General features: G+C 44.5%; 2 protein-coding genes across 6 annotated transcripts in view; one reads left to right on the top strand and one right to left on the bottom strand.

Moving 5' to 3' along the window:
- Window positions 1-17,747, top strand: part of fam193a (family with sequence similarity 193 member A) — a 35,535-nt gene extending 17,788 nt beyond the window's left edge. For 2 of the 5 annotated variants that reach the window (XM_083655965.1, XM_083655968.1), the window contains 12 exons: window positions 1,200-1,442; window positions 2,269-2,422; window positions 2,652-2,801; window positions 3,803-4,087; window positions 5,139-5,361; window positions 5,519-5,881; window positions 6,391-6,673; window positions 8,401-8,587; window positions 10,411-10,653; window positions 12,584-13,505; window positions 16,458-16,539; window positions 16,734-17,747. In XM_083655965.1, the coding sequence (XP_083512091.1) occupies window positions 1,200-1,442; window positions 2,269-2,422; window positions 2,652-2,801; window positions 3,803-4,087; window positions 5,139-5,361; window positions 5,519-5,881; window positions 6,391-6,673; window positions 8,401-8,587; window positions 10,411-10,653; window positions 12,584-13,505; window positions 16,458-16,539; window positions 16,734-16,827 (3,229 nt within the window). In that variant the 3' untranslated portion in view covers window positions 16,828-17,747. The remainder of the gene's footprint in view (window positions 1-1,199; window positions 1,443-2,268; window positions 2,423-2,651; window positions 2,802-3,802; window positions 4,088-5,138; window positions 5,362-5,518; window positions 5,882-6,390; window positions 6,674-8,400; window positions 8,588-10,410; window positions 10,654-12,583; window positions 13,506-16,457; window positions 16,540-16,733) is intronic. The other 3 variants (XM_083655967.1, XM_083655966.1, XM_083655969.1) reach the window with 3 other exon arrangements.
- Window positions 17,748-22,781: 5,034 nt separating this feature from the next.
- On the bottom strand, window positions 22,782-27,041 carry tnip2 (TNFAIP3 interacting protein 2). Its single transcript, XM_083655976.1, has 6 exons — window positions 26,652-27,041; window positions 25,317-25,616; window positions 25,057-25,146; window positions 24,447-24,701; window positions 24,092-24,208; window positions 22,782-23,965 (listed from the first exon to the last, which is right to left on the bottom strand). Exons 1-6 carry the CDS (start codon window positions 26,985-26,987, stop codon window positions 23,678-23,680), a joined length of 1,386 nt encoding a protein of 461 aa, XP_083512102.1. The 5' UTR covers window positions 26,988-27,041; the 3' UTR covers window positions 22,782-23,677.
- Window positions 27,042-27,977: the final 936 nt, after the last annotated feature.

Here is a 27,977-nt window from a genome sequence, read left to right on the forward strand (position 1 = left end):
GTGTGAACGAGGGCTAAGTTTGGGAACCACTTTACTGAGCCCGGCCTTGACAGGCATTTAGAATAACTATAGAAATAGCAGCCTCTCACTGATGGCCTCATTTGCTCATGTGGGTCATTTAGAGGCATCAGTATTTCATAACCAGTTACCAGTTCCATTTAGGGGCTTTACTTTTACATGTATGAAGGATAGATAAATAGGGTCACTATAAAAGGCAGCATCTGAGGCGATCTCCTTATATACACAGTTTCACAGCACGTCAATTTCATGCGGCATGGGTATGATGACCAGTTGTGGGGGTGGGCACCAGTGGTCGTGTTAACTGAATATTTTCTATACAATTTTTTTTTAACAATGACATAAAAATCGAGCCTACGTCCAGACCTTCAAATCCACCCACTCCACAGAGTTGAGTGTGGCTGCTCTTGGTCTGGCATTGTCATATGCAAATGCCTTTTCTCTGGGTTGCTAGCCCCCCGAGCCAATGAGCGCCGAGTGCGACTAACGATTTGCCAATCGGCATCAATAAACACGGTGGGACCAGCCGTCGTCAAAGTGCGCTTGTCAAGACTGCCCCGAGGAGTAAATGACAATGGCTGCGGCCGTTTGCCTGCTGTCGAGGGTGTTTTAAATGGATTACAAGTACCAACTTGTACCAACCTTAGATTGAAATCTGAATGCCACACTGCTAGGAGGGCTTTTATTCAAACGGGAGATTTTATTTTTCATGTTCGCCCGACTGGAGTAACTACGTAAAATTCAGGCCGATATACGTTGGACTTGGTCTAGTGATTGGTTGGAATTCCCCTGGGGAGATCCCGTCATAAACAGAGTGCTTTGCAGTCTAAAACTAGAAGATGGAAATGAGTGTACGAGTTGACAGTTCAGTCTGAATATCGGGCTAATAAAAACCTGAAGGCTGGCTGTCATTTGAACATAGGTAAGAATAGGAATGACAGAATTATTACGATTCTGTCTGACAAAATGACAGACTACGACAAAGACATTGAGGGGCTACTATTTGTGGTGGAAAACCAACGGGTACTACAAAAGCGAGTAGAGGCGATACTATGCGGTGGAAATGCAGAGATAAAGACTGTGAAGAATCAGGAATCAGCTGTTTGTGTTCTACGTGTACTGTATATGGTTTCAACTCCCGAATCACTGCCAATGACTCTGCACCCTTTCCTCCTCAACAGGTGCACATGTGACGACTGCAGTCTCTCCCACATCCTGACATGTGGCATCATGGACTCCCCCATTGCGGAGGACCTCCACATCAAGCTGCCCCTGCAAGGGGAAGCTCAGCGGGACTACCTGGCAGAGGTGCACCCTCCCAGCCTCTCCTCTGGCAGTTCAGCGTCCGGCTCCAACTCCAGCTCCCCCATCACCATTCAGCAGCATCCACGGCTCATTCTGCCTGAAGGGGATACCAACACCTTGTAAGTCAACCAGCCATTAAGAGTTGGGGCGAGAAACATCGCGATGGATGATAAATTGTTAAAGAAATGGGGGGGGGGAGGGGCTTGTACTGCGTCTGTGTGCTTTGAATACCACACATGCAGCAGGCGAACACTGGCAGAAACACAGCAGCCTAGCAAGCTTCACTCATAACGGAACAACTTCATAGAAACAAACATGTCCTCACATTGGGTCGAAAATAGGAAATGTGTATTTTTCTTCTTTATCGACATTTAATTTTTCAGAACCACCTCTCGGCACCGTGGCTCCGCAGTACTCAGAGTAAACTGTGTGTTTTTCGTTTGAAGGTGCGTTTGTTTGTTGGCCGGCGCACCCTGGTAGTGTGGGGTTACTTTGCCGTGTTTAAGCATGCGATTGGCCCAAAGGTCCGAGCACCGCCCAGCCAGGAAGCTGCAGTGTATCTGAAGAAGCGACACTGCATGACCCATACATGACCTGAGGGAAAATGAAGCATTTGAATACTGATTTGGACGTTGAGGTGCCATCACGATGGTGCCATGTCGAGGGCTCAGTAGTCGACGTTGGGACGATGGCCCAACCCTGCCAGCCATTGTCCTGTCCAATGGGCATAAATGTTTGAATACACAACAGCTTTTAGCTCACGGTTTTAGAATAATGGCCTGGTTTGGTGAGGTCACGCTTTATAACTGCAATGTCAAGCTTTATAATGTAATGAAACATTCGTCCGTATCGTCTCACCTGAAATACACAACTGTAGATGGCACCTAGAAACGCATGTGTCCACACTTTCCCTTGACCGCAGCACTCCGTTCTGTCTCAATACAGTATTAGCGATGACGACGAAGTGCCTCCACTGTCGACCAAGTTTGGAGACATCTACCCTATGAGTGCTTATGAGGACAGTGGTGTGACGGCTACGGTCAACGGCCTCCACAATGAGCTCAACGGGGGAGGGGAGAATGTGGCACTAAAGGAAGGGGTGAGTTTTATACGGCGGCCTGTTACCTCCAGGAATGCCCCAGTGTCACGGTGAATTTCCCTGCCAACTTCCTGGATGATCACGTTGCAGATCACGATCACCAAGTTATTTCAGGAAATGGATCATAAATAACCCTGCTTGTGCTCAAATATGGTATCTCTCTCTTCCTCTGCCATTCCTTAACCCGTTCCTTAGTCCAGTTTGTTTATTTGCACTTCTCTGCCTCCAGTCTCCTCGTGGCATTAGCAGCAGCAGTAGTTCATCAGAGGGTGATGAAGAGGAGGCTGATGGAGAGAGCGGCGGGGAGCCTCCAGGGCAGCATGGAGAGCTCCCCTTAGGAACGAGCAACAGTCCTCCACCGTCTTACAACCACCAACAGGTATTACCCACCGCACTTTGAATGCTCTTTGACCGCCACACTTGCTTGGAGATGAACTGGATGAAACTGTCACGTACACACAGTCATTGTGGTTTATTGCATTTAGAGACGTCTGTATGGTTAAATGAGAGAAGGACAACCTTCACGGTATTCCCTACAGGATTCTTGTCTTGGCGCTGGAGACAAAGGACATTTTCTTTGGTTCAAGTCTAGTTTTAAACATCACAATGCCATTTCCTTTTTCACATAACAACTAAATGATATGCTTGTTTTTCTTTTGCAGTTGGGTGCTTTTCCCACATCGAGTAGGCACTTGAGAATGAAAGTAGATGACACTGTTTTGTAGGGATGGGACAATATGTCAGAATTCATTATGTCACAACACTGTACGTATCACGGGGCTGCTGTAGTAATCCCAGGTCACATGGCTTCAAGCTTGCCCATAGTTTTCAGGTGACGTCATGTCAAGATGGCAACCGGGGTGACACCATTGACCATTGGCTTGTTTGCAAACCATGTGATGATGATGGTGGGGGGCATCAGGCTACATAAGAAAGCACTAGAAAAATCAGACAACTTGCTGTAAAAACCACTTCTCTTCATTGTGTATGGATCATATCCTATATGTTTTGCAATCTTCTGGTGATACCTGCAGCGTGGAGCGGCATCCAACCTCTTACATACTTGCTTTCCTCCATTCTCCACAGTAGCTGTGTGGTCATCACGTGGTGGAAAACAAGCTATTGCAATTGCACAAGCTCTCCATCGAAATATTATTTGCACTTTGTAATGATATTTTCAAATTGTTTACATTCTAGCAAATACCATTGCTAGAAAGATCTGTGGCTTGTAAATGAACATAATTGTGCACAGTCATGTCATTTTAACTTGTATTTATTACATCGGCGGTTGTATCAAATCGTGAAACCCAATATTGCGTACACATTGTGAGAAAAGCGTATCCCATCCCTCCTGTTGTGCGGTCTGTGTTGCCACCCCAGGTAGAACAGGTCCAGCATGCCTGCGAGTGCCATGTGTGCAACCAGGACCCCAACTCCTCCACCCTGGGCCCTGCCACATGCCTGCCCCCCAGCCGGCTCCACACTACGCCTCCCCCTGCTGTTGGACACCAGTTCTTCACAGACAGCAAGACCCCGCCTGCCCACCCTGCCCTCCACCTTTACCCCCACATCCACGGCCACCTGCCCCTGCACAACTTGTCTCACCTCCCCCGGCCCCTACTGCACCCCACACTCTACCCTCCTAGTCCTCCTCTCGCACACAAGGTAAGCATCCTCCTTGACGCAGCACACCCTTTAAGCTACACTTAAATTAGCATTGGCCCAGATATGGTGTTGTACAGTGTTTTCCCCTTACGTGGTTAAGAAAAAAAGAAAGAAAAAAATCTTTGACAGTTTCTACCAGGTAAAAAAACAAAGGTACGGTAAGTTTGTTTGGGGATTTTTATAGGTTCCAGGAAGAGTTATTGAGCTTAGTTTTATTTTCAATTTTCACTTGTGTAATATAAAATCTCTACCACAAGGGGTCACACTGTATCCAGTCTGGGGGACCACCTACACCACAAATCTGTATGATATGCAGGCTCAAATCAGTTCATTTCATATTCCCAACCTACTCGCATAAAGATAAACTTACCTAAATTAGCAGTTGCCCCTGATACTGGGTTGTCCAGTGTTTTTCCCCTGACTGGATGGAATCTTTGATTGTTTCTATCAGGGAAAATTATTGGTGCATTTCCTTCCTCATTTGGGATTTTGTTTAGCTTCACGTTCCATTACTGATCTTTCCTTATTATTCTTTGTCCAATTACAATTTTTCACCAGAAGGGTCACACTATTTCCAATATAGGGGGCTCTTACAGCCTAAAGCTGTAAGATATGCAGACTCCAATGAATTAAATGAATTAATGTCATTTCCACACACACAGGGTCACATTGACCCCCTCAAACAATTTTGAGTAAAAAAATAATAAAATATAGAGAATTTCCAAGTATATTGAAAACCACGAACCTGGCAACATGATGAAGGTGAGCCTTGTTGACAAACTAAGCTAGTAATTCTGCTTGTCACCCTACCTTTATGAGCTTCAAAACTATATTTAGCCTTTGAATTTCACAATAAGCTTTACACAGAACGAAAGCCAAGTCTTTATTCCATTAAAATCTGATGAAATCCAAAAACAGCCAACAATCGTATTTATCAACACAAATGTGCCGTTGCGACTCCCGACTAAAAAATGATAGAACGCGCCACATCTTCTCAAACTTAACAACATGATTTATTTAACGCAACTCGCCCTGCTCCTCCTGTCCTCAGCCCCTCCCCCCGACCCCGACGTCAAACCACTCGGCGGCCAAGCAGCCGGCCTTCAGCCCCTCGTTACCGGAGCACGTCTACCAGAACTGCTTTGGCGGAGCAGGTGGAGCTGGTGACTGGAACAGCTCACTGCAGTGCCTCTCGCTCAAGTTTGAGAACTTGTGGGACGCTGCGGTGATGAAGAGCTGGAACCCGTCTGTGCTCCTGCCAGAGTCCCTGCCAGGTGAGAGAGCTGGAGCAAGTTCGTCCCATTCACTCTGTCAGGGCAGAAATGGCCATAAATGAAGCTAAACTCATCACAGCAAGTCAAAGACTTGTTAAAAGTTTGTGGCTAGTCTCCTGCTGATCAGCTTGTCACATCATTTGTTTCTTTTCAACAGGTGACATGCTCGGACCACCCCTCCCCGATGTGCCCCTACCCCCGCCCCACCCCCACGGGGAACACCCTTCACTGCCTACCCCGCTCCCCCCTTCGTCCTCCTCTTCGTCCTCGTCTTCGTCATCGTCGTCCTCGTCGTCGTCCTCCTCTTCAGAAGCCAAAGAGCAGAATAAGAGCGGCGCCAAGAAAAAGTGTCTCTACAATTTCCAGGATGCCCCCATTTTCCAGGATGCCTTCATGGAGGCCAACCGAGTGGTGATGGCCACCTCCGCCTCCACAGCTTCTGTGTCCTGCACTGCCACCACTGTCCAGTCAAGTAATAACCCCCCCATCCATCTAGCATCTAAAAGACCCAACTCTTTAGGTAATATAGGAGGTAGGAGGAGGTTCTAGGTTGGTACTGCTGGGGCCTTGTTCATGATTGGCGTTCTAGACTAGAGAGAAAGTTGATCATAATTATAGTTAATATTGCGGAGTGGTGGTCAATGAACTGACAACACAAGAAAAGGTTATTGCTTTTTAATTGTTGCAAGTCAGCTGACATTTTGAATGCTCACCCTGTCGTGGTGGGACGAGGGCATGCTGGTGCTTGCTGTTCATCAACAGCTTCTCTTGAGCTAGCCTTCAGCAGGGTTTTCATTAGACTTCTGTGTTCATAGTTTTAGGTGATGGTCGAAGAGGTACTGCACACTAAAACATGTGTTTGAGCTGTCAGCTGAGTTATATGACTATGATGAAATGTAGAAAAGAAGTTGAAAAGAAGCGTAGTGATGTTCTGTTATTGTGCTGTAGACTTGAATGAAGCCAACTGCATATCTTATTTCTTCACTTATGTTTGAGTTCTCATCCTTTCATATCTTTTGCCTCCTCTAGATGACGTATTTCACAATCTAGGTACAGAGGACCATAGGCAATCCACCCAAGTCGCCCCTAGAAATAGCTCCACGGGACTGGCCTCCCTTCCTCCGCTCTCAGGCCCTGCCTTGCCCCCAGCACCCACCGCACACCTCCCCACAATGGGATCGCAGCCCTTCCCAAAGATGGTCACACCAGCCCCAGGCTTCGTGGAGGCCCACCAGAGTCTGTGCCTGCCCCCCGCCGAGCCTCCAGCGTCCTCAGCAGAGGGTCCCGTCAGTGCCCCACCCAGCGTCTGCAGGTCAGTCCCCATACCACATCCAATACATTCCTACCATACATCCCACCTATCAATATGGTAGGTCTATATTTGTGGATAGCAAAGCACCCTCAATTTTTCAATCAAAAAAATTATAGGAGTGTTACGACCTCCTGAGACCAAATTGATACAAATCTCAATAGAGAATCAATGAGGCCATTTACACCTGGCATTAACATGCGTTTTCTGCCATCAGATTGCAATCCGATTGTATTTTATCACTTCAGCCTGATTCCATTTACACCTGGCACTAACATGCGTTTTGGGTGAACAGATTGCAATCCGATTGCTCTCCAGCTCGAACGTCATCACGCGCGCGCCCCCTGAACGTGTGCATGCATGTTTGCATACATGCACAGGGAAATAGAGGTTATTGTTAAGCTCAAATGCACAGTGAACGTCCCCTTCACCTGGACAAAACGATGGCCGATCACGCAGCACTGCATCTATTTCTTTATAAAAAGGACACGTTGCTATCTGCCCCTGCCACTTTTCTTGTTCTTGTCCTTGGCCTGTCTGTAAGCCGTGTTTCCATTACTAAATATCGCAATAAAAATCGGGTAATGCAAACACGTAAATTTCGAAAAACCTCCCAAATATTGCAAAAAGCTTTTGCGCTCTCATGAGGTAGTTTTTCAGACGTGTCGATATAGCAGTTTTCTCTGTAGGTTCTTCTCCCATGGAGCTGGGAGACACTGGGTCCGAGACACACACACATACATACGTTTTCCGTGCATGTCATTGGCTGTAACCACCTGTGTTGCGTTCAGGTAACATCCTAAATTACAATGTTATACAATTGAGAGCATAATTTCTCTTTTATATCAACACTTCTCCTTTGGAAAAGGAGCGGAAAATGAAAGGAAAATGAGGGAGAAAGGGTTCGATAAGCCGTGGCAAAACCTCCGCAGCAAAACTTTGAAGCAACGCTACCTAGCAGAAAGAGAGTGTTGTGCAAAAGCGGAGCGGGGGGCGGGGGGAGAAAGAGAATTTTTAGCCGGTCCATGGTGACAGCTAGGCATGGTGGCAGCCTAGGCTGCCTGTGTGTGTGCGCATTTGACACAGCGGCGAGATGAGGGCACACACCGGTGCGGTGTATTTCCGTATGGTAGTTGCTGAATGCGTTTTGAGAGGACGCATTGCATTTACACTTGTGTTAAATGTTGTCATAATGCGTCTCTGACCACCTCCGGAGGTGGTTTGGCCGATCAGATTGCAATCCTTCTTCAATGCGTTTTGGGGGTGTTTACACCTGTACTTTCAAGTGATAAAATACAATCGGATTGCAATCTGATGGCAGAAAACGCATGTTAATGCCAGGTGTAAATGGCCTCAATGATGCAATGCAGATACATTTTAAGCAGCCAATAATTCAATGTGGTTTCATTCTTTGAGGGAGGGGCATATGATGCAAACTTTCACTAAGCTGACAATTCTTGCAGAGAGAAGCACATGGACTCAGAGAGAAACAACCACAGTGTAAATTACATGATTAGGATATGCCTGTCATATTGGGTTTTTCCAATAGAGAGAAACCATCTTCAATTTAATTGCAAGTCACTCCCAACTTTTGCCTGATGCAAGATTCAATGCATCCCTATCTTAGACACTAATCCTGCTGCAAATTTGACTCCAATCAGTGAATCACTGGACTCGTGGATATGAGGCTGGTTTTGCTGCTAGCTCATTTTATGTTTCAACCTTTTCAGTGATCCTGACTGTGAAGGCCATCGCTGTGAGGGGAATGGGGCATATGAGCACCAGGCCTACGATGGTGAGGAGAGCCAGGACGAGGACAGCTGTTCTGAGCACAGCTCCTCCACCTCCACCTCCACCAACCAGAAGGAAGGAAAGTACTGTGACTGCTGCTACTGCGAGTTCTTTGGCCATGGCGGGGTAAGACACACATGTAACAGCACATGTAACAACACATGGAAATGTAGCTGTTTACTCACCAGACGTGTGTTGATTTGATCGGGGTGATTGATCCAAACCCTATGTAGGTTGAATATTTTCTCTTGATCCAAACCGAATGCGGTCTTCTTTGTAGAATGTAATTCAGTTCTAAGAGTTATTTGAGCTTGCATTTGCTAGGGCTGGGTATCGAACTACGATACTTTCTTGGCACCGAAAACAAAAGCGTCGATACTAAGGGGTATCGAAACATGCCTTGTCAATCGATACCAATTTTCGATACCAAAACAAAAATGCGTCATTGAGAGAACAGCGTCATTGAGCCTATAAGCGTGCACTATGCTTGCACCACGCTCTAATACGCCTGGTGATTGGCTGTCATGTAGAGGCATGCAGGAAAAGTTACCCCCACTTTAGCCGGAGCGTGTGTTGTTGTATTGAGACCATTGAGACGCAGCGTGCGGTCTGCGGAAACAATACCGAACAAACCAAAAGTGTGGCTCTATGACTATCTAAAGCTCGATGCCAATACCGCGCCATGCAATATATGTGACAAGAAGAAGATTGGTGCCAAGACTGTCAACACGACGAATATAATGAAACATTTGACCGAGCATGGGATCAATTTACAAGCAGAAAGTTGCACCGAATGCAAGAAGATCGAGCCGGGCCATCAGCGTCTTAAAGCCCCTTCCACATCTGAGCACGGCGATCGATACAGCAGGTAACCAAACTTAATGTTGAGCAACTCGTACATGGTTGTTTACATAGTTGTAGTTAATGTTAGGCTACTCTAGTAATACCGTAGGTGCGGTGATAAACTGGCTCTCGCTCTCTCTCTCTCCAGCCTGCTGAGGGTACAATGACATGTCATGCGGTGACACGCGGTGGGTTCCATAATAACGCTACAATGACAGAGGGGGTCAATCCATTCACACATCAGCCAGGAGTAGGCTGTGTGTTCACACAGCAGCCAGGAGCAGCAGGCTGTCTGTTCACACAGCAGCCAGGAGCAGCAGGCTGTCTGTTCACACAGCAGCCAGGAGTAGGCTGTCTGTTCACACAGCAGCCAGGAGTAGGCTGTCTGTTCACACAGCAGCCAGGAGCAGCAGGCTGTCTGTTCACACAGCAGCCAGGAGCAGGCTGTCTGTTCACACAGCAGCCAGGAGCAGCAGGCTGTCTGTTCCCTGAAGAACTGAGTCAAGCCTAGTATGCAGCAGTGAGCATTAAACACTGACTTGCAACTCCCCTTTTGCACTGAAAACTATTTGCACTGATTTATTTGTTTTACATTTCTTTTCTTTGTACTCCAATATTTTTGTAGGGGTGGCAATAAGTTTAGACAACTTCAAGTTGTGTTAAATACAGTAGGTTTTATATTTTGATGCTGTAAAACTGCTTTCAAAAATAAAACTAAAGATTTGTATCGTAATTCCAATGTGTAATGTAGTTTTATTTTTGTTAAAATGGATTTATCTAAAATTGGTATAGAAGAAGTATCATTCGGGATCCGGTATCGAAGTCAAGGTATCGTATTGGTATCTGTATCGAAACATTTTGAATGAGACCCAGCCCTAGAATTTGCTGTTTTCAGAGACTTCTGTTGTGAAATGTATCTTTCTCTTTTTGAATGTCTTTCAGCTTTGTTGAATTTCAATTCAGCCTGAAGTAATTTTGAGTTCAGTTTCAAATTAAAATGTTTTGTAAAAAAATAAATAAGAAAAAGGCAGTTACTGACAACACACAACATTCAAAATTCCTTAAAAAAATTGCATTATTGCTTCCATCCTCCATTTTAATCCCAGCCCCCAGCTGCTCCTACCAGTCGTAACTATGCAGAGATGCGGGAGAAGCTGCGCCTGCGTCTGACCAAACGGAAGGAGGAGCAGCCCAAGCGTGAGGAGCAGCCGCCGGTGCTGGAGAGAGATGGAGGAGGGGTGGAGGACCACAGGCGGGTGGAGGATCTGCTCCAGTTCATCAACAGTGCAGATAATAAGCCGGCCTCCAGCTCCAAGGCAGCAAAACGGGCCAGGCATAAACAAAAAAAGGTAACTGCCCCCCCCTTGACAGTTCAGAGGTCTTTTAAAAGAGTTGGTTCTGTTTATGGGTGGTTCACTTCAATGTTGAAACTGGTTTGTCTGCAGTTTTTCAGATGGAGGAGAAGGTTCATTTTAGGCGTGGTTCAGTTCAACGCTGAGACTGGTTTGTCTGCTGTGTTTCAGATGGAGGAGAAGGTTCAGTGTAGGAGTGGATCAGTTCAATGCTGGAACTTCTTTGTCTGCTGTGTTTCAGATGGAGGAGAAGGTTCAGTGTAGGAGTGGATCAGTTCAATGCTGGAACTTCTTTGTCTGCTGTGTTTCAGATGGAGGAGAAGGTTCAGTGTAGGAGTGGATCAGTTCAATGCTGGAACTTCTTTGTCTGCTGTGTTTCAGATGGAGGAGAAGGTTCAGTGTAGGAGTGGATCAGTTCAATGCTGGAACTTCTTTGTCTGCTGTGTTTCAGATGGAGGAGAAGGTTCAGTGTAGGAGTGGATCAGTTCAATGCTGGAACTTCTTTGTCTGCTGTGTTTCAGATGGAGGAGAAGGTTCAGTGTAGGAGTGGATCAGTTCAATGCTGGAACTTCTTTGTCTGCTGTGTTTCAGATGGAGGAGAAGGTTCAGTGTAGGAGTGGATCAGTTCAATGCTGGAACTTCTTTGTCTGCTGTGTTTCAGATGGAGGAGAAGGTTCAGTGTAGGAGTGGATCAGTTCAATGCTGGAACTTCTTTGTCTGCTGTGTTTCAGATGGAGGAGAAGGTTCAGTGTAGGAGTGGATCAGTTCAATGCTGGAACTTCTTTGTCTGCTGTGTTTCAGATGGAGGAGAAGGTTCAGTGTAGGAGTGGATCAGTTCAATGCTGGAACTTCTTTGTCTGCTGTGTTTCAGATGGAGGAGAAGGTTCAGTGTAGGAGTGGATCAGTTCAATGCTGGAACTTCTTTGTCTGCTGTGTTTCAGATGGAGGAGAAGGTTCAGTGTAGGAGTGGATCAGTTCAATGCTGGAACTTCTTTGTCTGCTGTGTTTCAGATGGAGGAGAAGGTTCAGTGTAGGAGTGGATCAGTTCAATGCTGGAACTTCTTTGTCTGCTGTGTTTCAGATGGAGGAGAAGGTTCAGTGTAGGAGTGGATCAGTTCAATGCTGGAACTTCTTTGTCTGCTGTGTCTCAGATGGAGGAGAAGGTTCAGTGTAGGAGTGGATCAGTTCAATGCTGGAACTTCTTTGTCTGCTGTGTCTCAGATGGTGGAGAAGGTTGAGTTTACGGGTGGTTCAGTTCACCACTGAGACTTGTTTGTCTGCTGTGTCACTGTTTCAGATGGAGGAAAAGGTTCAGTTCAGCGCTGAGACTGCTTTGTCTGTTGTGTTTGAGATGAAGAAGGTTCAGTTCAGCGCTGAGACTGGTGTGTCTGCAGTGTTTCAGATGGAGGAAAAGGTTCAGTTCAGCGCTGAGACTGCTTTGTCTGTTGTGTTTGAGATGAAGAAGGTTCAGTTCAGCGCTGAGACTGGTGTGTCTGCAGTGTTTCAGATGGAGGAGAAGGTTCAGTTCAGCGCTGAGACTGGTTTGTCTGTTGTGTTTGAGATGAAGAAGGTTCAGTTCAGCACTGAGACTGGTGTGTCTGCAGTGTTTCAGATGGAGGAGAAGGTTCAGTTCAGCGCTGAGACTGGTTTGTCTGTTGTGTTTGAGATGAAGAAGGTTCAGTTCAGCACTGAGACTGGTGTGTCTGCAGTGTTTCAGATGGAGGAGAAGGTTCAGTTCAGCGCTGAGACTGGTTTGTCTGTTGTGTTTGAGATGAAGAAGGTTCAGTTCAGCACTGAGACTGGTGTGTCTGCAGTGTTTCAGATGGAGGAGAAGGTTCAGTTCAGCGCTGAGACTGGTTTGTCTGTTGTGTTTGAGATGAAGAAGGTTCAGTTCAGCACTGAGACTGGTTTGTCTGCTGTGTTTCAGATGGAGGAGAAGGTTCAGTTCAGCGCTGAGACTGCTTTGTCTGCTGTGTTTCAGATGGAGGAGAAGGCGCGTGTGGAGGCAGAGGCCCGTGAGAGGGAGGAGCAGCAGCTGCTGGAGGAGCAGCTGCGGCAGGAGGAGGAAGAGGCAGAGCTCCAGAGGGAACTCCTCCGGCTGCAGGAGCTGCAGCACCTCCGCGCTGCCAAGAAGAAAAAGAAAGAGAGGGCGAAGGAAAACACCGCTCCCCCTCAAAACAACCCCCAGCCTCTCAAACAGACGGCTCAGAACGTTCTAGAAAACCTTCAGAATGGCAAGTCGCAGCTCCTCCACACCCTCATGCGCCTCCCTGACCACAAGGAGGCCAGACTTGAGCCCCTCCCCCGGCCCCACATGCAACACAGCTCAAAAAGCACCAGCGAGAAGACCACCACCCCCAACTCTCCAGCCGCTCTCCACAATGGCACTACATCTCAACCCGAGGTCAACAGTAAAGTTAAGGCCAAACAGTCTACCAAGACGGCCGAGTGCGAGGCTCTTGTAAAGAAAGCCCCGGAGATGCCCAAGAACTCAGACGTGCCAACAAAACTAGCTAATGGCCCCAGCACCACCACTACACCAGACACCAAAGCAACACGAATCAGGGCTGCTGAGGCCCTGGCCCCTCTCCCAACCACTGAACCCAGAAAGGAGGAAAGGAGTCATAACAACGGTGCCGGTGGAAAGAGGCAGCAGCAGCCCCACATCCAGATGAAGGAAGAGAGGAGAAGTCCACCTGTGTCAAATCCCTCCCCGTCTCCCCCCCCAGGCTCCCAGCCTGAGCACACCCAGCAGAATGGCAAACTTCCCACCGCAGAGTCCCCACAGCCCAAGGGCAAGACCAAGAAGAACAAGAAGAAGAAAGGGGACAAGACGAACAACTCAATAGGTTGGTGACGTGTTGTTATTATGATCCAAAAAGATTTGGTGGTGTAAACTTTCCACTGCAAAAACCAGTAACTTTATATCCAATATGGCTTCCTCTGGACTTGGCATCATGTGTCATAGTGTGGTGTCATAGTCTCCTGATCATAATTTGACAAGCATAATTTAAAAGATGGATACTTTGACAGACATTTGATAGCTTATAAGAGTTTCTTGTTTATACAAGGGATAGCAATAGAACATTTGAAAGGCTTAATTAGATCTATTTAACATTTGAAAAAAAAAAAAAATCTACTAAAAGGAATCATCTTCAGATTGCTTATAAATTAGTTCTGTTTGGCGTACTTTGGTGGTCCAAGAGGGAAATCTGTAGAGCATGGATAGGTGGTTGTGGGTGATAAGTCTTGTGCCAGCCGTCAATGTTAGAGATATGGCCTTTAGAATTTGTCACTAAACCGCCCCCTTTGGGTTAAAGTGTGTGAAACTTGGTACATAATATGTTTGATTTATTTACGGACAAGACTAGTTTCATACTGATTTTACACAAGCATCTTCATCTACATGGTAAAATTATTATGTCATACATCATGCCTACTTTAATTTATCACAACCAAACATCATATTTTGACTAGTAGGCCAAGTGTTCACCAATTCAGTCCTCACGTACCACCTGTCCTGCAGATTTCTTCTATTTTCACTGTTGCACACACACACACCTGACCCAGTAAAGGGCTTCACACTTTTATACCAGCCCTGTTCAGGTAGATCTCTTTCTTCTGCTCAACCAATCAGCATCAAGCCCTTGGGTGGATCAGGTGTGCAAGAGTAGAGCTGGAACAACAACTTGCAGGACAGGGGGTACTTCAAGACTGCATTGGGAAACGGTCATGTATTTTTATTTGGAACACCCCCCTATGGGACGATGTTGGAATGTCGATTCAGACATGCTTGATGATCTCAGCGGAACATACAATAATGTTTTGTGTCAATCAGGAAAATGGGTGCTAAATTATGGCCTCACCCGGTTGCTCTCAAAGGTTATAGCTGTGATGTTTGTCAGATTGTGCGGTTTTATAGACCATTTGTGCTTGTAGAGTTGGGCAATATATCAATATTATATTGATATGTGATAGGAGACTAGATATCGTCTTAGATTTCTGATATCGTAAGATCAGGATATGGCACAAGTGTTGTCTTTTCCTGGTTTTAAAGGCTTTCTGAACTTACCAGACTGTTCTAGTTGTTCTATTATTTGCCTTTATCCACTTAGTCATTATATCCACTTTACTGATGATTATCAGGAAATCTCATTTTGTAAATATTTGGTGAAAGCACCAAGTTACAACTGAACATTTAGCCCACTTTGTAGAAAATACAGATGTACCGTGTACCGACTTCAGCCTAAAAACCGAGATATGATTTTTGGTCCATATCGCCAAGTCCTAGTTTGTAGGTCCACTACAAATATGCTGCAAGTTTGGTGTGGACAGGGCCTACAATTGCGCGGCTGCGGGTATTGCGCATAATTTCATCAATTCCCGCAAATGTAACATTTATAATGCGGGAAATTCCCACACCACACACATTTACAGTGATATCCAAATACACCTTTTTCAATGGCTTCTGTGTTGCTTTAGAATTGTGGAGAATCATTTTTATTTTGGATAAAGTCGGACCGGAAGTCTTATTGTTCTTCTCGTTAGCAGAACATTACGTAGTCAGAGCAAGCCCCCTGTTTCTGCTGTGACAGCAGCAAAGCAGCAGACAGATTATTATTATTAGATCGTAAACGGAACAAGACTGGGATATTAACTTTAAGGCGACTGATAGAGAAAATGTACATCACATTAACCTTTATTTGGACAATCACTAGTTATTAATATATTCATATACATTTCCATTTTAGTTACATATAGTTATGACACAGACATACTTCATATTTAGATGACCTGTGTACATACACAGATAGACATCATATTTGGATAACCTGTGTACATACACAGACAGACGTATTTAGATAACTTGTGCCTTACATTTGCAGCTCCCCTCTATCGCACACTGTGCCCTGTCACCGTGCCACGGTGCCCTCTACAGGGCCAGAATAACAGATAGGTTGAGTCTACAGAGTAGCCTTCAAGTGTGCGTCAAGACATGTAATCTACAAGTTATCTAAATACGTCTGTCTGTGTATGTACACAGGTTATCCAAATATGATGTCTATCTGTGTATGTACACAGGTCATCTAAATATGAAGTATGTCTGTGTCATAACTATATGTAACTAAAATGGAAATGTATATGAATATATTAATAACTAGTGATTGTCCAAATAAAGGCTAATGTGATGTAAATTTTCTCTATCAGCGACTCACTTCTAGAATTGAATGAAATTGTATTCACTTAGCCTACTATTGCTGCTCCGTGGATTATAACGTTATGCTTGCCGAGTCGCACCTGGCAATCCAGAAATTGCATTTATAGTACCTTTGTCTACTTGTAGATCATCAAGAAACTTTAAATGAATAATGTTAGATGTGTTTAATAGAGCTGTATCGGGTCTAGCAACTGATGAGCAGCTCAGACAGCCTCAAACACGAGGTGATTGACAGCGCTATAATTCGCATAATATCAGCGGATGGAAACGCGTATTATTTCCGCATTTTCTTTTGCCGACTTTCTGAAAATTTGATTAAAATTTGCGATACCTTTGGATGGAAACCCAACTAATGTCACACAGTGTGATCTTTTGGTTATGTCCTAAAGCTTAAATATTTGACGTTTAATTATAGAGCCACAATGTGGTGAATTGGAGTCGTCTTCATTGTGTAGCAAGTCACCACCATTATCTGCAATTTGCCAAATGTTCAAATTAAACCTGCATAATACAGTAATAAACAATCAAAATAAATGTTTGGAAATGGGAGCCATCTTCATGGATGTATGTTTTTTAATTTTAGATGATGTGTTCCTGCCCAAAGACATCGATCTGGATAGTACTGAAATGGACGAGACTGAGAGGGAAGTGGAATATTTCAAAAGGTACGTGTTTGTGGGTAACACACACTTTGTAATCTCAGAGATCTTTCTCATGACATCAATCCCTTAACATTTCAAACTGAAGTGGTACGTGTTTGCGGGTAACACACCATATTTGTAATCTCAAAGATCTTTCTCTTGACATCAATCCTTTCACATTTAAGACTGAAGTGGTTCATCTGTCCCCGTCTCTCCAGGTTCTGCTTGGATTCTGCCCGACAGACCCGTCAACGGCTTTCCATCAACTGGTCAAACTTTAGTTTGAAGAAAGCTACGTTTGCCGCACATTGAGGGCTGTTAGTGAGTGACTGTGTCAGGACGCAATCAGTACCCTAACAGCCCAACCCACCCACATGTCCCACTGTCCCTCCTCCACCACCACCCAACTGTTGTCCTCCCACCCCCTCTCTCCCGCTGTGCCCAAACCACCACACCCATGCTGCTTTGCTTTGTTCTTGTCGCTGTGCGGTTCCACCACAAACCCATCTGGACTGATCCTCTTGCAGAACTAAAGACACAAATGAAACGACACACACACACACACACACCCACCACAAAATGCTACTTTCTATCTGATTAATTTTCCTCGCGTGCTTGTGTGCTTTTAGTCTGAGTTGGGCATTTCTCTGGACTGAAAAAGCCATGGTCTGAAATTATTTTCTTATATTGGCTTACCTGTAGTCAAAAGATGCTTACTATGTTTGGATGGTTTCCTTCCAAAAAAAAGACACAATGGAAACGACAAGAAAAAAGAGAAATGTTTTGAATTAAAAGCTGTAATGAGTTATTGTGGCTTAACTATCCCCATTGTTTCCAGTTGTTCAAAGCACGGCATCTCATCAACTATAATTGACATGGGAATGGGCTTGGTCAGCTGGTCTCCACTCCCTGCTCCCCACAGCAACTTATTTCACAGAGAGGACGAAGGCGTAATACTTGACGATGTTCTTTTTTGGTTTTTCAGTTCTGTTTAACAAACTGTTGAGTAAAAGTGTACCAGTTACAGTTTTTGTTTTCTTTCTTTTTGACCTGTAGCCAGCTTGTATCAGAATACTTTCAGAATGAAAATGAAAAAGAACAATACTCACACTATCAATCTGTTATAGAGTGTATATTGTATTAACACTGAAGCCAAACTGGCTACTTTTTAACATATTGTTAAGTAATATTAAATCTTGTCTTTCTTTTTTGAAAGATGGAATACAGTAGTATGGCAGGATATGTGTCTTGTGTCAAACCTTATTTCCTACATGCGGTACAAATTGTCAATAAAGGACATAGACGCTATGCTCCTGTTGGGGTGTTAGGCACTGGCAATTCTAACTGGAGTTCCAAGGGACAGTAGTTGACATACGTGTATCTATCTGGCTAACACTGGCCTATTTACAGTCATGTTAATGTTCATTAATGTGCATTAAAGGAACACTGCCCATTTTCAACCAGCTTTGTATCATTAGAACATCAGTAGTATATCAGAAAACTAAACGGTTTTGAAGGGTGTCATTTAATTTGACAGTTATTGAGTGTTAAAGTGTGGACCAGTGACATCACTGGTCCACACTAACTCAAATTAATAACTCATTAACTCAAATCAACTCTCAATAACTGTCAAACTATTCATCATTCATCTAGTTTGACAGTTATTGAGAGTTGATTTGAGTTAATGAGTTATTAATTTGAGTTAGTGTGGACCAGTAATGTCACTGGTCCACACTTTAACACTCAATAACTGTCCAATTAAATGACAGACTTCAAAACAGTTTACAGTTTTCTGATATACTACTGATGTTCTAATGATACAAAGCTGGTTGAAAATGGGTAGAGTGTTCCTTTAACATCCACATGCACTGTTGGTAGACACTTAAATAGAGAAGTGAAGTGAGGAGCTGATCTTCCATGTTTGGTAATTGACTCAGTTGGCCTCAGTTGGTCAACATGATCACGGCCATGAGACTTGTAGCTTGTGCTATGGAGGGAACGTTCTCAACATTAACTACTGTTGTGCCTCTATGGTGTTCTGCGGCCCCACAAGGTTGCAGAGTGAGTCACACCCTCAAATACACGTTCCTTCTGGGAACTCCACCAATTGACAGTCATAATGGATCGGTAAGGCCACTGTAACTGAGTCATGTGGATCATAAAGGGTTCGCTTTCAATTGCGAAGAACGTAATAAAGAAAGGTAGCTGCCATTGGTCCACTTTGAGACATTTACATGTAGCTCTGTTTAATGTAGGCAGCTTGGCACATGAAACTGGAGGGAAAAAGAGCTTTGAGGCCATTATGAAATCAAGTGCATTCCCTCAGGGTAAAATGCACATGATGAAATGAGGTCAGGTTGTGACTTATCTTAAGATGTAGATGAGGTACTCCCCCTCTGCTCTGTAACGACTGCCAGGAGTGCAAAGTGTACATCAGCTGTGTTCAAAGCTCTTGGTGTTCTTCACCAGAGCAAAACTGTGTCTTTACTTACCAAGGAACTTACTAGAGGCATGTGGAGATATTTTGGGGAACTTCTCCAGGTCTATCTATGATCCTTGAACTTCCCTTTCTGATATATATGTACGTATATGTATATATATATATATATATATATATATATACCGGTATATAAAACTCCAATATTTTCAAAATACAGTGGGTAAAAGTTTAAAAAATATTTTGACCCTCAATTTGCCATATACCCATAATCTGTTGTAGCATCTAAAACCTCTACACATTTTCAAACACTTGAGGGTTAAAGCGTGCCTTCCACTTCCTGTAGCACACAGAATATTCACACAGGTTCATTCTTTCAGTTTTACTGTGAATCAAGACTTGCAACACATTGTTATACTGTTATAAGCAGCTGGTGCTTTTAAAACTTAAAAGCTCAATTGTGTTAACGAAAAATGTTACGTTCTTTGCAGATAATACTGCATCTGACTGTGCCTGACTTAATGTGGCATGATTCTCCACACAAAAGCATTATGTAATGGTGTAGCCTTATGATTCTTTTTGTAAGTAGTGTATGTACGGTATGTGCCAGAGGAAGTGAGTCGCAATAATGTTCTCCACCGCTTCCTCTTACTTTCCCAGGAGCAACAGCTTCTTAAAACCGAGGGATTTCACTATGAGAAATTACCACTCTTACAAATTTGCTAAATGAGAGAAATGTGGGAAATGTACACCAACACAGAAGACAAAAGGTTTTGCTTTGTGAGCCACCACAACAGATAGGCTATGAGTCACAGTTTATTTCAGGTATGAATGACTGTCTCGTCTCGCTGTTTGTATTGTGCGCTCACTCAAAGTCACCAGTGATGTAAGAATGGAGCGACCACATTTAGACAAATTGCAGTAGTTCTCAAACTTTTTCACATCAAGGACCCCTAAACTGACAAAAAAAATTACCATTTGATAAGATTTTTTGCTTTTAGATGTTTTATTACAGAAAGTGTATGAAACCCATGACCATCTGTCATTGTGTTACTTATGGACGAAATTATAGTGAAAATAAAATGATCCCCCTTTTTGCTGGGGACCCCCTGGAATCCCCTCAAGGACCCGTGGGGGGCCCCGGACCCCGCTTTGAGAACCACTGCATAGATAGAGCTTGGCAAGCGTAGACATAAAAGAGTCTACACTTTGTCAAAAAAGACACGCACATTTCCGAGAGGCCAATACAGGTTATGATTGCAAGAAAATGACACAGAATTGTGTTTTTGATCTCTTTAAAGAAAGTATCATTATTACACCATTTTCCATCGCAGAGGCACAGTTGCAACGCACTAAGTACAAGCCGTTCCCTCACTTGATGATAGCTGGGTTTAATAAAAGACTACACATTAAGATAACTCTCCGTTTTGCCAGCACAAGATGTCTTCTCCCGGATTTGACCTTTGCTGTGAAACTTGTCTTGGCTGATAAAGGAAAAACACAATGGTGCCATGGAATGTGCGCACGGCAAGGTCTGACAATGACAGGGGGAGTGCCATGGGATTATTACAAGGGATCAGAGCTGCCTGTAGCTTGTAATCAGAAGGATGATCTTCTCATTGTCGACACTGCCTGGAGCACATCAGGTACACTTCCATAGAGGGACTCCCCCCCCCCCCCACACCTCCTCCATCCTGGCTACAGTCTCAACCACAATGGTGATTTAAGTCCCATGCCAAAAACTTTCTAAAAGGGGGGGGTGGGGACAATTTACCAAAAGCAGTCGGCTTTAATGCCAACCGCTTCACCCCGCGTACAACCTTAAAACGATCTGCTCTTGGTTGTCTGCAGCACTCCACTTTCAAATAAGCCAGAGCGCGTCTGTCTGCGTGTTCTTTTGGGAATTCCCTTGTGATGATGATGGGAAATTCCCATTCTTTTTGGATACACATGAGATTAAAGGCCAAATCTATCCGCTCTCTATCTGTCTGGATAAGTGTCAGGCTGAAGTTTTTCCCAGTCTGTTGGGGTGTGTGACAGCCGCCTCCTGACGCTTTGAAACCTGTTTGCAACAGGAACTCAGTCTACCACCATCACCTGACTGCTCTTATTATAATTCATGTCTTTGTTTCTGAGAAAAGTTCCCTGACACCCCTGCTGGGGATGTGTGTATTCTTTTCCACTCTGTGATGGGTGGGTAGTATGCCTCTGTGTGTGTGTGTGTGTGTGTGTGTGTGTGGGGGGGGGGGGGGGGGGGGTGCTTACACAAATAGACCCTGTCTTTGTACAAGTGTGTAGGTGTTGTGCTGGTGGGGGAGAATCCCTGGCAGCCAGCCCATGGCGTTATAGGGGCTTTATGTATACGTTTTATCGGTGTATGAGCAGAAAGCTGCTGCAGGTGCCCTTTACAGACAAAATGGGCACAGGTCATTCACTGTGCTTTTTGAGTACGCACATGAATCCGAGTCGCACCGGTGTGTTTATGCAAATGAACAAGTGTGTTGGGAACTAATTAGACCGCAAATATCTTCCCCAGGCTGCTGATGAGTAAGCTAGCATGTGATGCCCGCTGTCATTTAGAGACAGTGAACCTGGGTGATATACCAACTTTGAAACCTCTGAGGTTTTCTGTCTGTTTCCCTTACCCAGTCCCCTTGACACAATCTTGACACAATCAGGGTTTCAACGCGCATGTTATGCTCAACTAAAGGCAACCAGAATTTGTTCCATGCGAGGGCACGACCTTTCTGAATAAAAGAAAAGAAAACACACACTACTGGTACTAATAAACAGATCAGAACATGTGTTTTATTCAATCACATTTTTTCTTCAAAAAAGATCTGATTTTGAGATTTGTGATAAGGATGAGGTTGACAGAAAAGTGCCAAATGAGATCCAGAATGGACTTTCTACTGTATTTGGCAACTCAAAATATATGTGGTCTATGTAAATGTGTATCTGATCAAGAAACAAATGCCATGGCATGGGTTCACTCTCTCACACACGCACGCACACAGACACGCACACGTCACACACGTCACACGCGTCACACACACACACACACACACACACACACACACACACACACACACACACACACACACACACACACACACAGAGTTGTTTGGCATTTCATCTGTGAACTGTAACTGCCTACTTCCTTTTTAACAGGGGATGTCCAGCTTCCTGTGCTTAAAACAAACCTCATGACAACTGATTCAGCCTGTTTATGTCAGAGTGATACTTGATTGGCTGCAGAACTGTTCAGTCACTAGCTGATCCTGAAGCAGTTGTTATGGTGTGGATGTAACCTGAGGCTGGTGAGGTGTTCAGTCACTAGCTGATCCTGAAGCAGTTGTTAGGGTGTGGATGTAACCTGAGGCTGGTGAGGTGTTCAGTCACTAGCTGATCCTGAAGCAGTTGTTAGGGTGTGGATGTAACCTGAGGCTGGTGAGGTGTTCAGTCACTAGCTGATCCTGAAGCAGTTGTTAGGGTTTGGATGGAACCTGAGCCGCAGCCTGAGTGGTCTCTTCAGGAGCCTTGTAGTATTCGCTTCAGCCGCACAACAGCTGGGAATCTGGCTGTCACAGTACAGCGTGCCCATTCAGGCTATGCTGGGAAGGGGTTTTCCACTGTGCACACATACACACGTGACACTGATGGACACGCACACACACACACACACACACTGAATAAGTGGGGCCAACATTTCAGTGGTTTGTCTATGTGATGTACGGGTAGAGCTTGAGGCCCATGCTACAGACGCCACATGATAATGCAACATATTTCACAGTCTGCAGGTGAACGTACAGTAGAGTGTGGATACAATCATCTTTTATTATCAAAAATACTCTGCCAGCTCAAGACAATAACAGGAATAAATCATGGATCAGCACCAAATTTAAAAAAAAAAGCCATTTGTCAGTTCAGATGCATCTATACATACATTGTTTCAAATAGTGGATCTAAAGAAGTTTATTCTGTTTATAAGTTACGTTTATACTGTGTTTGACACTTTTGACCCCAAAAGTTCACCCTTACCATTATCACCCTTATCATTATATGGCAATGGTGGAAAAAAGGCAAACAAAGTTTGTTTTTACATTGCACTGTAAGGATTTGCCTTATTTTCAAAAATGTTTTTACACAAAGAAAATAAATATTAATATAATACTGTGATATATTTTAATTCTGTTATTAAGAATATATACATAATATAATTTAAAGACAAGAAATATTTAAAGTTCAATCAAAAATAAACTAATAGCACCACATTATCAACCAGATGTATAGATCCAGATAAGAAGCTTATGCATCACAAATCTCTAAAACGTAATCCTACGATTCGTTTTGGCTAAATGTGAAGAAAGTGCAACAGGTTTGTCATTTGAAAAGTTGAGGTATATGACATTCATGTATTGCATAGACATCCACTAGCCCAACACAAGTACAGCTCCCTGCCGAAAACTCACTCAACACCTGACAGCGGATGAAAAAGAAACAATACTCCGCTTGATAAAAACCATCGCTCTTGCGACAGGGAAACTCTGGGGATGTACAATTCTGTTTCATGATCTACAACACGTGTGAAATGGACTCATTTCAACTGTAGTCAAAGTCTTTTCAAATTGAAAAAACGCCACTCGAGCTATTCTCTGACATGTAGTGCTGTTCTTCAGTGTTCAGGTATTGTCGGCGAGACGAGTGTCTTTACGCCGAGCAGGTTCATAATTGAGCGCACTCTTCACAATGGTTCAGGTACTCGACTGCGTCCCCGTCGTCGAACGTGGTGAGGCACCTCGGGCACTGCAACTCGGACAGGCCCTGCTGGCATTCGCTCCAGGCCGGGTTCGCCGACGCGGCCGCCACCACCACCGCCGCTTGTTTCGGCGGCTCGGCGCTGCTCCTTAGCAAATGTCCTGTCGAGTCCTTGTGTCGCCTTGAGGTGATTCTGTGTCCGATGTGTACGCGACACAAGGGCGCCACCTCTCTGCTCTCTCTGCTGCTCGCTCCCTGGCAAAGACAACGCTGTGCATTTTACGCCATGTTTTTATTTTATTTGACATGTTATTCACACTCGCCAGCAGGCGGGATATAACGGGATTGATGTGAAAGTAGTGAAGGGCTGCCGTCTCTCACCTGTTTGTGCAGCTGCTGTTGCAACTGAAACATCTCCTCCTTCAGGTCTTGGATCCTGCCCTGCGCTCGCTCTCTGTCGGCACGCTCCGACTTAAAGTCGTCTGTGTAGATGAGGACCTGATAGCAGGAGCACATGGAGAGCCACAGTGTTTTTTTTTGTGTTTGTTTTTTAAATTAGTCTCTCTTATTTCACTCCTCATTTCTTCGAAATTTAGTTTACAATCTATCATAAAGTTAATAGTTTATATGTTTTAATTCACATGGTGATTGTATAAAATCGAATTCAACATTATGCAACTTGTGATCTTAGATTGAACGGCGACAGGCAGTGGGATGGTGGTGTAGTAGCACTGACCTGCTGCTCCAGTGTCTGAATGCGCTCTTGGTCTCGTCTGCCCAGCTCGTCCTGCTCTTGGCCCAGCCTCACACACTCGCTCATCTTGTCCTCCAGCAGGCTGTTGAGCCTGGAGATCTCCTGCTGAAGCAGCCCGCTGCTCACAGGGCCTGGCCCCGCACCACTGCCCGTCTCCTTCAGCCTCTGGCACAAGCCTCTGACATACTCCTCCCGGCTGGAGTCATACTTCTGCCATTTAGAATTCAGCCCTTCCACCTGAAAAGAGAGAATTCAAATACAGAGTCAGGTTAAACCTTTCCAAACTAGCTATATGTTCCGTATAATAATAATGATAATAACAACACCACATGGTATTTATATAGTGCCGTTCTTAGAACTCGAGGTGGCTTAACACTATACACTGAGGGGCGGCATTAGTGAGACAACATAGAGACAAACAGTGGACAGACATAACAGACATAGAAGGATGGATCAGGGGGCTAAGAGAAGGTATTATGCTCTGCTGTATGGCGTATTTGGGCTGAAAACAGTGTATTTGCTCCGTTATCAGATTTGATATACATTCAATGAACATAACTTGCAAAACTTAACAATATATTTGCAGACGTACATATGTCACGCGCTGCTTTAGCTGTCGATTCTCCTCCTGAAGTTGCGAGATCTGGGCGTTGACACCGGTCATGTTAGAAGACTCTGTTGTCTGTAATGAACCAGGGAAAGAGACGTTAACATCGGCCGCCTCCAAAAAGCAAAAGCAATGAAGAGAAATAATGGGGACACTCCAGGGGCTCCAATGCATAAGAGGATCATGGAAGAAACAATCCATCCTCATTATTACCAAGGTCTATCTCTATAAACAGGTCTACACACCTCCCAAGCCTTCTGCTGCTGAGGCATCTCGTCCACTGCTCCTCCCTTCTTCTCTACCTCCAGTCTGGCCAGCAGCTCCTGGCACACCCTGACAGTGGCTGCCAGCTGGTCCCTCAGCTGGTCGGCCTCTTCGGCCAGCGAGTTGCACAGCACGGCCCGGGTGGCCTCCGCCCGCTCCCGCTCCTCCAGCGCCGACCGCAGCCGCTGGATCTCCTGGTCCTTCTCGTGGTCCGGCTGACACCTCACACTCTCCAACTCCCTCTCCTTCTCTCTCAGCTGCACATGCAGCCTCTGGATCTCCTGCAAAACACAGAGGATTTGCCTTTAACACACATCGGATAACATCATACTGTGCTGCGTGCGTTCAACTGGTTAAACCGTTTTTTTAGAGCAAAGTTGGGTTTTGTCTTTCACATGGCGTTAAGGATGTGGTCATGGAAGCCCCGATAGCTCACCAAAAATAACTTGTACTTTTCCACACAATCACATGTTTTGTGAACAAAGGGGCTGCCCCTTGTGGTCTATGCACATGAAGTAATCAAAAACTAAAGCATAGAATGAGACATCACATTGCATTAATCTACACACAATTCAAATCAATTATCCCAAACAGGGATAACAGATCAATTTAATTTTCATGTCGTTCATTAATGTGAATACCTACTTTGTTATATTTTATGGTAGGCTTCTTTCTTCTTTTAATCTCTATGTATCATAATAATATTCATATAGAAAGGCATAGTGTAATAATTGGGTATTTAGGCTACATAAATAAAATTTGCCCCACAGAAGGGTGAGGGTTAGGACTTGTTAGCTCATTATAATTAGTGCCAGTGTAAAAAATATTTGCTGTCCTCCCACATGGAGCAGACCTAAACTATAAATTGATTGATTGATTGATTGATTGATTGGTTTTATTTATGGATATAGCAGAACAAAATTCAAGGGATAGACATGTAAAAGTGTGAACACTTATTTCCAACATGGTCCCTGGCAATGTGTAAACTCATCTCTAGCATCTCCAGCACCCAACTCACTCACTCACTCACTCACTCAATCAATCAATCAATCAATCAATCAATCAATCAATCAATACATTTTATATTTATCGAGCGCCAAATCATAAAGAACTATCTCAAGGCGCTTTACAAATAGAGCAGGTAGAAGACCAGCAGGCTCCTTATTTTAGACCCAACAATTGAAAAAATTCGAACATGCACTGGCTATTTTACTGCACAGATCCATGTGCAACTGATCTGACCAATATTATGTAACGATACACACAGGTTTAACTGCATGGCTCAAGAAAGACGTCCATTCTCATGTCTCACTCACTTGTTGACTGATCTCCGCTTGTCGAGACGCCCTGACTTCTGTCTCGTTCCTCTTTTGTTTCAGTTTGCAGATTTCTTTACACAAGCTTTCCAACAACGACTTGGACGGCCCGATGACGACGGGCTCGTTATCTTCCACACTGATGCAGATCCTCTCGTATCTCCCCAACCTCGCTTTCAAATCTGCAATTAAATTGTCCTTCTTGTAGATCTGTGTATTCAAAATGTCGATCTCCTGTCGCGTCTCGTGGTAGAGTGTGTTCAAAGTGTTATAACTCCGGATCCTGTCTTTCAGCATCATGTCGTTATCCATAGTTACAATGAGGTCCGTGTCCATTACAGGCTTTGTAGATATGACAAGACGATCTTTAATAATCCAGCAACTGCTCTAGCGTTGTCTTCAGAAATGGTCCGAGGATGTCAATTGTGTGGCGCATCAGTCTCGACAATATTCCGAGTACGGGGATTTCCTAGGGGACTTCCCCGCGGACTTTTTTTTTTTTTTTTTTTTTAGATCGTCAAATTGCTGCCTGCTCTGAACTCTGAATCGCCAATCAGTGGTAGGCAAATAAAACGTTTGTGAGACAAATGGTCACAAATGGTAGAAAAGTACAGACTCGCAAATCATAAAGGCAAAAGCAAAATAGTTCCTGTGTTGCTCAACAGATGAAACGCTGTGGTGCCGTTCAGTGTCTCCGTAAACTCCTACCTCCACCAAATGTCGAAGTCGTGTTTGCTTGGAGATAATGACAGACAAATGTCTTTGGTAGCCTGTCTGTTTTACATGAGTTTAGAAATCACCCTACATATGTACACAATGGTAGCCAGGCCAGGCTAATACAATGGGGGAAATAGCCCAAGTGTGCAACAATGTTAATTAGCCTATTCGTCAGGAATGACAACATTGACAAAGTAATAAAATGCATCACGTTTCCCATCAATTGTTTACGCGGATTCTACGCACCCCGCCCCCCTAAACGCCACATCTGGGCAAGTTTAGTAGCATAATCAATCATTCCCCATTTCAGTCATTTTATTGGGTTGTTCATTCCGCTCAGGTCGTAATTCCGCTGTTCCCGACAGTATTTGAAGGCAGCATGAGCGCAGAGTGAAACCATGGGTGAAGTGAAACAGTGAAACAGACTGACTAGTCCAGTTATCAAAACACCTTTTCTCCCGAATTTCTCTAGCATTTCCACGGTCGCCTGTGTCAACTCAAAACCTTAGAAAATTGCGCAGTCATGACCCCGCATACGGGAGGGAGGTTATTGGCAGAAGCTATGACTTGTCCTAATGAGTCATAGCCTATGGTCATAGCTGACAAGTG

The sequence above is a fragment of the Poromitra crassiceps genome (genome assembly GCF_964638095.1).
Source record: "Poromitra crassiceps genome assembly, chromosome: 19".
NCBI classification, from domain to species: domain Eukaryota; kingdom Metazoa; phylum Chordata; class Actinopteri; order Beryciformes; family Melamphaidae; genus Poromitra; species Poromitra crassiceps.